Source organism: Paramisgurnus dabryanus, chromosome 8 (genome assembly GCF_030506205.2).
Source record: "Paramisgurnus dabryanus chromosome 8, PD_genome_1.1, whole genome shotgun sequence".
Taxonomy (NCBI): Eukaryota; Metazoa; Chordata; class Actinopteri; order Cypriniformes; family Cobitidae; genus Paramisgurnus; species Paramisgurnus dabryanus.
Window position 1 is genome coordinate 6,699,661 of NC_133344.1, and position 10,668 is coordinate 6,710,328.

The window sequence follows — 10,668 nt, forward strand, 5'->3', positions numbered from 1 at the left end:
AATGCTTGTAGGACTATACTGCATATATCTCTACATTGAACTTAGGGCTGTCACCATTACTCTATTCTTTTTTGAGGAGTTTAAAAAAAAATCCTTGAGTACATGTCGAGTACTCCTTAAAATAGCGGAGATGCGGTTTAGTGAAACAAACAGTATCAAAAGCATACAAATCAGCGCTACGCTGCCTCTCTCTCCCTCTCGTTTGTTCGCTCACACACTCTGTGCGTGTGAATCAGCAACTGCGTGAGGCAAGAATGCGCATCCATGTGAATTTTGGAAGTTAAAGACGACTGAGCTGCAGTGGCCTGGCAAAACACATTTGAGAAGAAAGGCGCAGCAACTCCAAAAGACCTGCATGATTCACAATTACTCCAAAAGACCATAATGACAATTTTGCGCGTGGAGCAGCAGTTGTGCGATCTACCGGCATTGCCTTTGCGATCGACGTATTGGACACCCCTGCCCTAAACCATCCGCTGACTGTTTAGATATAACATGAATATACTTCTGTAAAAATATGCACATAGTTTGTTATTCAGTCGCTGGGTGCGCTGCATTATATAAATACAGTAATACTGCCAAGCACTGTGTATAATAATGATGATTAGACGCTTAACGTTCGTGGAAGTTAATGCCGGTTAACATATAGAATTAATATGTCACGTTAAATTAATATTTTTACTGGTTTTAATGTCTTACAACAGAAAAAGGACATGTATGTATATAAGAATGACATTATTTATCCCTAGTTGCATTAAAGTACAGTATATGACAGTTCAGAGACTAGCAAAAGCGCAAACATTAACCTGGCTTTGAAAGCAAATGCGACGTAATGACGTCACAGATATGCAAATTAGTACGTCAAGAATCGATTCTGAATCGAATCGGGACTCTAAGAATCGATTCTGAATCGATTCATGAGGGTCCAAGCGATTCCCACCCCTATTATATTTATATCATATTGCTTTATTGTGTTTGTTCAAAAATATATTTTCTTAAAAATACGTTTTACTACATAGCTTCGTAAGCATCTTTGTGCTATTGTAGTTTAAATATTGTGTGCAAGTTGTGCTCGTGTTTAGCGTTTCAGATCCCTGTTGCAAATCCTGTTTGATAATCCGCATACACAGTGATTGACAGAACACCCGACCAGTTATCCGACATCAGTAGCAATTGTTTTCCACACCCGGCCCCTTTGACATAAAGACTGTGATGTTGCTACCCCCGGTCACACCGCAAATCACGCAGTAAATAAAAACCTTTTACGGTCTTCAGACAGATTTTAAACACAAATAAGCACAGGGCCATTTAAAAACTGCTGCCTATCGGAATCGTACCGAGTCAAAATGGTCTGGATGTTAGACCAGCAGTGCACTCTTGCCTAATGAGTCCTGACCTGCATGTACAAGGCAAATGACACGTTTATATTATTACACCCGTTACATCAAATATTATGCAGTTCACCCGCGGTTACCCCGACCCTGCAGTTCTGTCTGAAAACAGATGAAACTGTCTCACCCTCTGCCTCTAGTTTTTATTACCATACAACGTCCTTCTCTTCCTAGGAATAATGTAAGTTTCCTTCCAAACAGATTCAACTATTCATGCCTTGCAGTCCCGTATGAGTAGTATTCAGTATTTAGCCTTTTGTTTTATTTTGGACAAATATCTTATTTAATGTGAAACTTTGTGAGTGTCGATCTGAAGCATAGAAGATTGACAGCTGTGCAGTCAGCAGTGAGCTGCGTTTATAGCCTATATTCTGAATAACTAATGGCCTGATAAGTTGATGATATGAGTACAGTGATTCCATTGAATGTCCAAAAAACTCGTAATATGGTAAATCAAAGTTTAAAGTCTTTTCTTGCAGCCCTGCGCTGCGTCCGTGTATATGCGTCGTGAACAGCATACGCGTGATGACCTTGCACCTTAAATTACCCTAAATTTATAGTCATACAGATAAACGTAAAACAACATTCGCAACTGTAAATCGTGTACTTTTATTTGTGTACATTCACAATAAGGAGAAAACATTGTGCTTATTTAAAATCATTAAAAACATGACGTGCTTTCTGCTGCTGGTTTTAGAGCGCGTCATAAAAAAGAACAGAAACTCAAATACTTTTTTATTCTTTATTATTTTGTCAATCTGCTAATTATTTAAGTGTAGCATATTTCGTGTAGGCTTTTTTATTTTATAATTTTTACTCCAAACAGAGATGTAATCATCATGTTTTGTTGATTTAAATCTATTTGTGCATGAAACTAAGCCCATGGGGAAATTATGATATTTTAGGAGATTTATTTATAAATGAGTGAACAACGAGAATCCAGAAAGGAATTTATTTCTTTAAGACATCAAAGAAAGACATTTTGGTAGCTTGATTTTGCGAGCTGCCGCCGTGGATTTTGTCTAGAAGGGATACAGCAAATGCCGAAAAGTTTATGAATAGATTTGGAGGTAGGATTAGGATGAAAACAGTGGACCTAGCTAAATGAGATACAAATACATCCTAAATCCTGTGAAATGTTAGAGTTAAGTTTGGGTGAAGAATTAGCATAAAACAGTGCTCATCCGGTGAGATTTCGTTTGCTGTATTCCTTGTATACACAACCACAGGCGTGGCGGGAACGTTTTAGGCGTGACGGCTGCCACAGTATAATGCATATAGCTGAAACACTAATAAAGTTTATTATTGCTGTTCATTGATTTGAGTAACTTTTTTGGGGGGGGGGGTATAAAGTGTTTCAATGCTACAATATATGGTGTAAAAAAGTCTGCTCTCTTCAGGTTGAATGGTGGCTACTGCAGTTGAATTTTCATGTTGGATGTTGCGGTTAGGAATCCATAAGGATTAATCGCGATTAATCGTTTTCCGATTAAAAGTTTTTGTCATTGATTACATGATTTCTACATTAACAACACAAGCCCTGAATCAAGGCTTCATCTGGCACCCCCATTTATTCTCGACATGCGCTCCGAACCCTCGCTTCAAATATCCCATCACTAGCAATGACCCAGCTGTAATAACAGGACTGACACCTGTCTTCTGTCTATATGTGTGAATCTAGAAAAAGATAGAGAATCTCAATTCTTCATCCTTCTTTGTGTAAATAAGAGTGAAAAGACAATTCAATTGTTTCATGTTTCTTTCAGATGTGAAGAGTGATTCATGTTTGGATATAGAAATAACGTCCTCAACATCAAAAGAGCGACTGACAGCACAAACTCTTTCCTGCATCATCTGTGGAAAGACATTCAGCTCACAGAGACATTTAGAGAGACATGAGAGAAAACACACAGAACAGAAACTCTTCAACAGATCTGAGACCAGCTTTACTACCTCACAAGAGAAGAAACTTCATTCAGAAGACCACAGAGAGAAGAAGAAGAAGAAGAAGAAGAAGAAGCAGTTTCACTGTGAGCAGTGTGGGAAGATTTTTGGCTCTTCCTCTGATCTAAATGTCCACATGAGGACACACAGCGGTGAAAAGCCTTTCAACTGCACTGAATGTGGAAAATACTTCAGAACCAAACAAAATCTTAAAATTCATCAGAGAGTTCACACAGGAGAAAAACCTTACGAGTGTCCTCACTGTGAGAAGAGATTTAGCTGTAAACATAGTCTGAAGAGACATGTGCTTTCACTCACCAATGAGAGACCGTATCAGTGCAGTGAATGTGACAAAACCTTTAAGGATTCAAGTTCATTAAAAAAACATCAGAATACTCACATTAAAGAGAAACTCCATCAGTGTTCACACTGTGATAAACGTTTCTGTCATAAATATCAGCTGATAATACATGAGACATTTCACACTGGAGAAAAAACTAATTACTGTAGTATCTGTGAGAAGAGTTTTAATCGACATCAAAGTTTAGTGATACACCTGACAGGTCATACAGGTGAAAAACCTTACAAATGCTCTCAGTGTGACAAGAAATTTACCTCTTCAAGTAACTTAAAAGTCCATCAGAGAGTTCATACTGGAGAAAAACATCATCACTGTAGTGTCTGTGGGAGGAGTTTTCATCGACATGACAAGTTAGTGACACACCTGAGAATTCATACAGGTGAAAAACCTTACAAATGCTCTCATTGTGACAAGACGTTTGCGTCTTCATCTTACTTAAAAGTCCATCAGAGAGTTCACACTGGTGAGGAACCTTATCACTGTAGTGTCTGTGGGAACAGTTTTAATCGACATGAAAGTTTAGTGATACACCTGACAGGTCATACAGGTGAAAAACCTTACAAATGCTCTCATTGTGACAAGACGTTTGCTTCTTCATCTACCTTAAAAGTCCATCAGAGAGTTCACACTGGGGAGAAACCTTATCACTGTAGTGTCTGTGGGAAGAGCTTCTCTAGTTCATCTCAATTAATAGTTCATCGGAGAGTTCATACTGGAGAAAAACCTTACGTCTGCGCTCACTGTGGAAAGAGCTTCTCTAGATCAAGTAATTTAGAAGTCCATCAGAGAGTTCATACTGGAGAGAAACCTCAACACTGTAGTCTCTGTGGGAAGAGTTTTAGTCATCAGTCAAACTTACTAAGGCACCAGAGAGTTCACACTGGGGAGAAACCTTATCACTGTAGTGTCTGTGGGAAGAGCTTCTCTAGTTCATCTCAATTAATAGCTCATCGGAGAGTTCATACTGGAGAAAAACCTTACGTCTGTGCTCACTGTGGAAAGAGCTTCTCTAGGTCAAGTAATTTAGAAGTCCATCAGAGAGTTCATACTGGAGAGAAACCTTAACACTGTAATGTGCTTGTATTTCCTGCTCCGGGTGGATAGCTTTAATATCCGAATGAAGATGCATGTTGATAGGCACGTCAACCGCATGCGAAGCTGCATAGATGGACTGACATCTGGAATTAGATTATCGTAAAATCAGACTCCTTGTTATAATTTCGAATGGCTCCCGCGGCACAATGATGTCACTCGCCAGCTGGTCTGTGCAGCGCTGCATGAAGTTAAGAACATGGGGGCCCCTTTGTGGTGCGGGCCACACGCAGCTCGCGTAGCCTGCGTATAGGGAGGATCGGCTCTGATCATCAATTTGACTTATGAGTATAACTCTGCCTAACATGGGCACTCTGGTAACTTAACAGTTGCATTAAAGTCCATGAAATGTGAGAATGAAGGTTTCATTATCATCAAGTCAAGTGTTATTTTTCTAGTTGTTCACCTCGCTTTCAGTGTCGTTGATGCTCCTTTTGTTGTAATTATATCCAAGAAGCACACAAAGAACAATTTTCCCGTCATCACCTCAGCTTAGACCTGCAGCAAACTTTCAGCAAAGAAGCTTATATTATAGCAGTGGTTAATGTTATTCCTGGAGGCCCACTGCTCTTCACATTTTGTTGTTTAATATATTGTACTATATAATATGTATACTTTTTCTCTTTTGCTTTCTGCTGTAAATGCTGAAATTTCTCACTTGTGAGACAAATAAAGGCTGATCTAATCTAATCTAATTTTGTATGTCTCTTTTATCTGACAGACTCAGTTAAATTCATGGAGAGCTCTGCTAATGAGCTGATGATTTGAATCAGGTGTGTTTAATAAGGGAGAGATACAAAATGTGCAGGGCAGTGGGCCTCCAGGAACAACGTTAAGAACCACTGTATTATAGAGATGGCAACCTTTCATTAGACAACATGCACCAGTCAACTTGGCTAGCATGTAGCGCCCCAGCCTGTCAATGATCAGTGATATATGTTGCGGGCGTTCAGAGTGTAACGACAGCCAGTTACCGTTTACAGTTTCTTGCCAGATTAGCATTGCTATGCTAATCTTGTAGGCTTCCTTGAAGAGGGTCTTTGCTTTCAGTATCCTAACTGTATTTGCATTGTCTGTATCAGACCCTCTTAGATCAACTGCGGATGCCATTTCGTGCATTGGCAGTAAGCCTCGTCTCGCATGGCGTTAAAAAGCCCAGGTGTGTGTTTGGCATTGTTGTGATCATGGCTAGTTTAACTTTTTTTCTCCAGCTGTATTTGTTTTTCACAGGTGCCGCACACATGTGCATGATCCTGCTTATTTTACAATTGTTAAACTTCATCGATTTAATTCTTATTGACAATTAATCGAATATCAATTAATTGTTAACATCCCTAGAACTTGGGTGGCCATACATGCCATTTTCGCTGGACGTGTCCTGGACAGAAAGGAAGTCGCATTGGCCGACCATGTACGTCATCAAGGTTTACTATTTCAGGTTCTATTTCAAAAAAGCTACCTTTACATTTCAAGATAAGAATGAAACTACAGTGATTGTATGTCTAAAGACTCTAAAGAGAAATAAATTGTAATTTTATAATGTATTTACCTGAAATGTGAGAACCTCGATGACGTATGCCAGTGGTGACCAACCCTGATCCTGGAGATCTACTGTCCTGCAGAGTTCAGCTCCAGCCCCAGTCAAACACACCTGAACCTGGCTATCAAGCATTTCAGGGCTATTTAAAAATTAGAGTCTGGTGTGTTGAAGCTGGGTTGGAACTAAAATATGCAGGAGGGTAGATCTCCAGGAACAGGGTTGGTCACCCCTGACGTATGCGATCGACTTTCGGAGGACACCCCGAAATCCTGTCCAGGACGCGTCCGGCGAAAATGGCACGTATGGCCACCCCACCTAGAACAAACATACAAATGAAATGTAGCCATGTATTTGTAGTAAACAAATGGGCAATCAATCAGCTTAACTGCATGTTTATTTTTCATAAGGGAGAATAAGTAAACCTTACTATGAATTTAGGTCCTATAAATAAAGCTTCTGACTATAAAATGTAGGTGGGGCAAATTTTGAGTCATATCGTAGGCTGTACGACTCACCTATGATTAACTGCTAGTGGTGTAAGTTTTACATTTAAATGACTGAAGACATGCAGAACACTGAGCAGAGGTCTAGTGCCCTTCTCTAATTCAGCCTGATGGGGCCTAATGCTGATTATTTTGCCACAACCCTTTAAATGCTCTATTAAACAACCTATTGGTCGTTTGATTGTTGCACATCTTTATATCTGGCTTGTCAGGGCAAAGATATTTGATGTCAATCTTCTCATGGGTTAACTTGTACTCCACCTCCGCAATTCTTACAACAGTCGTCTTATCAGTCGTCTTAAACACTGTCACACAGAAGGCACTTTGCTTACGAGCATTGTCTGATAGGAGAAGTTCTAAACAGAAACTAAAAGACGTATCAACATTGTAAGTTGTAGTAACTGGCTGCGTCCGAATCTATAATAGGCAAAAAGTAGTATAGTATAGCATGTCCGAATCCTTAGTATATGTAAAAGGGTAGGCAAGAATTAGGCGTAAACATAGTAGTATGTTTGAATCCTCAGTATTCATAAAATGAGTAAACGAGAAATCCCCAGATGCCCTACTGCATCCGCCCCGGATTCTGAAACAAGCATCAATAGATACTTTCTATCCCTGCTTTCCCAGGATGCAACGGGAAAGCAAAGCAATCATCATATTAAGAATTTCCACAGCTGTGTTAAGATGGCAGTAAATATGTGACAGTTTGTTAGGAAAAATAAATTTTGAATAAAGTTTGGTTCCCATACCTATGGAGAGGTGTACATACAAAAGTTTGGTATAATTTTACAGGAAACCCTTTGACATTACATAAAACACTGTTGAAAGTGCTAAACATGGTTGTATGTGTTGTCAGTCCTCTAATAAACACAAAAATAAACAGGCGCTTTTTGATTTTTTTTTCTAAAGTCTCTATTTAAAAGTGTATAACTCTGGCCCTGAGTGGTAATAAAACCTGCAGACAGTTTTGTTTGATTCCAGCAATTGTCAGCTTACAGAGGATAAATGAAATTTTTTCTGTATCATAATCTATGAAAAAGTTATTCTATTCCAAATTAAGGGAGGAATAATACTCTTTTTGTATTCAATTTCTGCCTAAAAATATTTGAAGTGTCCCCATAACCACATACAGTGGAATAAATACAATATCTTTTAAGCACTGCTGTTAGCTGACAATATATATTAAATAGTTTGCTTGTTTTAAAGATGTGTACTAAAATGGAGTATTGGTCAGCATTTTTCTTTATTTTTGTGCACAACAGTCTTCTCCAAAGTTTCCCATATGGTTCCCTTTTGGTTATTTTTTGGGAACCAAATAAGAACCTCTAGGTTATTTTTTTATATACCTTCCCAGAACGTTCCCTATAGGATATTTTTTGGGGTAACCTAATGGGAACCTTCCCAGAACGTTCCCTGCAGGTTATTTTTAGGTTTTATTTTTATAAGCTAATGGGAACCTTCCCAAAACGTTCCCTGTAGGTTTTATTTTTATTAGGGATGACAAAAACTAAAAAATTTCTTGACAGACCACCAAGCCTCATAAGCCGGTTGAAACCGGTTAACCGATAGACCTATTAGTTAAAAATATGCTACGCTATTTGAAATAACAGCCATTTCGAGCCGCGCCTGCAATTTCGCAATTGCCGCTCTGCAATTTCGCAATTGCCGCTCTGCCTCACATACAGAGCCCACGCTGCCCTTCCACTCATCACTTTTTTAAATCACCTACAGCGCAGAACATGAGTCCTGCAAACGCGGCGCCAAATCCAAGGACAAATGGCTGCTTAGTTTCAAAATGGTTTAAGTACAAGATGATTGCGTTGAAAATAAAGGCGTTTGTCTAGCGTTAGAAGCTCATTTGAAAATTGCCGCGGCTCATTTAAGAAAATGACAGCTTCAAAGAGACACCGCGGGTACTGCTAACAATAATAAAGAAAGAGGATGATCATCATCACCTTATCTGTTACCACTGAAATGTAGATGTAATGACAAGCCCATATTATGCAGATTGTTGCCTAATAGACTGCAACATGATAAAACCAATGGATAAAACGGCACCTTCAGAATGCCTAAGACACACTGGCCAAGGCGGGTCTAACTCACTGTGTGCGAGAAAGCCATTGTCTGTTCTAGAGAAAATGCAGCAAAGATATTTAATGCTATGCCATATGAGGCATATAGGCCTACACTGAGTTTATTCATTTATGATGAGGTGCGTTCTAGTTAACAATGCACAAGTGAACCCTTTGGGTTAAGACCTATGTAGGCAAAATAATTTAATCCTTGAAATATATCTTTATTGAAATAATTACTTTTGGTTGAATGTCACTTTTATACAACAAATAATATCACAGATAGGGTGATCAGTGTAACCCTTAAATAAAATAAGAAAAATTAATTTAATTTTAATAATGATATTGTTAATTGTAATGTTCACCATATGAATTTTAAAATTTTCTTCACATAATATCATATTTCATATAGCCTAATATTTGCTAAAACAATTATGAACATTTAAACTACTAAGATTTTTCTGCCCAGACACAAGGATATAGTTTCTACTTAGCAGGAGTCCGTCACAACCTGCAAACATTTGTAAACACTAACATATTCCCAGTTTGGTTTATAGAAAATGTAACCCTAATTGGCAAATTTGCAGCAGCGATTAATCAAAGCAAACGTGCAAGGACAATTAATGAGTTTGGCTGTGGATGCTTTGGAAGTTCTTCATTAAACAGTTGAGCAAAAATACACATGTGTGCATATTTATATACAAAGTTGTTATACACTTCACACACATTTATGATGTAAACAAACACTTTTATTCTGCAATAGATTAATCGTGATTAATCGTTATGGAGCCCTAATCTGTTCACTACAAAACCAGACTAAAAAACAACATTTGTGAGACCTTTTGTTAAGGTCTTAAAATAACGTGATCATAATGTTGAAATAAAACGTTTAAAGGACATCATGACCACACCAAAATACGACCATTATTAATGGTAGGCAGGACTGGATTGGTAAATGGGCATACCGGGCATTTTCCTGGTGGGTCGACATAAACCAAAGTAACATAAACACCTGTTGGATGGTCAAGATTTTCTTTAAAAGTCTTATTCCAAGGTTTAACAGCTAAACAAAATGTCTTACAAATGTTGCATTTTGGTCTGGTTTTGTTTTCGCAGTGAACAGTGATTTATGTTTTTTACTACCTAAAGAAAACGTGCCAATTAGGTATTTTACATAATGTTCTTTTTTATTTAGGTATTTAGTGTTTTTTTAGGTTTTTAAAATGTTGTACTGCAACATTACCTAATTACAATGAAAATACAACGTTGTGAAAAGTTTGTGATGTATTTTTAATCTTATCATAATCTCTTTGTCCTACGATGTCCTATCTTTATGACTTTAAAAGCTTGATGTTCTGTCTTTATTCTTTAGCAATTATTTTCCCACCAATTCTTTTATTTTAGTCATTACTTTATACAATAGTTTGTGATGATTTTTGGCCATAATTGAGACACGTACTTGTTTAGCTAAATTTTGTCTTCTCTCTCCAGTACAGCAGGAGGCGCTGCAGCTCTTTAGTCCGCAGATAAACTCACTAAAGAAAGAAAGAAAGAGCGCGCGTGTGATGTGTTCGTGTATCCTCAGTGTTTTTCTCTCTTGCGTGTTTCATTGAGTGTAAACAGAGTCTTGTCTCTGTGTATTTTAGTGTTGAGACGTTGATGTTGTGCTGTGCTGTAAATGAGTAGGAACTGATCTGTCCATGCTGGATATATTGATGATTTCATCACAGAAATCTCTCAGCTGAAGAAAGAGGTGGCGTTACTG

General features: G+C 38.1%; 1 protein-coding gene across 1 annotated transcript; it reads left to right on the forward strand.

The window, feature by feature from the left end:
- Positions 1–3,144: 3,144 nt before the first annotated feature.
- LOC135771656 (uncharacterized) lies at positions 3,145–8,449 on the forward strand. The gene has a single exon (XM_065281974.2). The coding sequence runs from the start codon at positions 3,145–3,147 to the stop codon at positions 4,759–4,761; it is 1,617 nt and encodes a 538-aa protein (XP_065138046.2). The 3' UTR covers positions 4,762–8,449.
- Positions 8,450–10,668: the final 2,219 nt, after the last annotated feature.

What these genes read in the sequence shown, in the direction of transcription:
- LOC135771656 (XM_065281974.2), top strand. Translation starts at nt 3,145, where the DNA reads ATGTTTCTTTCAGATGTGAAGAGTGATTCATGTTTGGATATAGAAATA.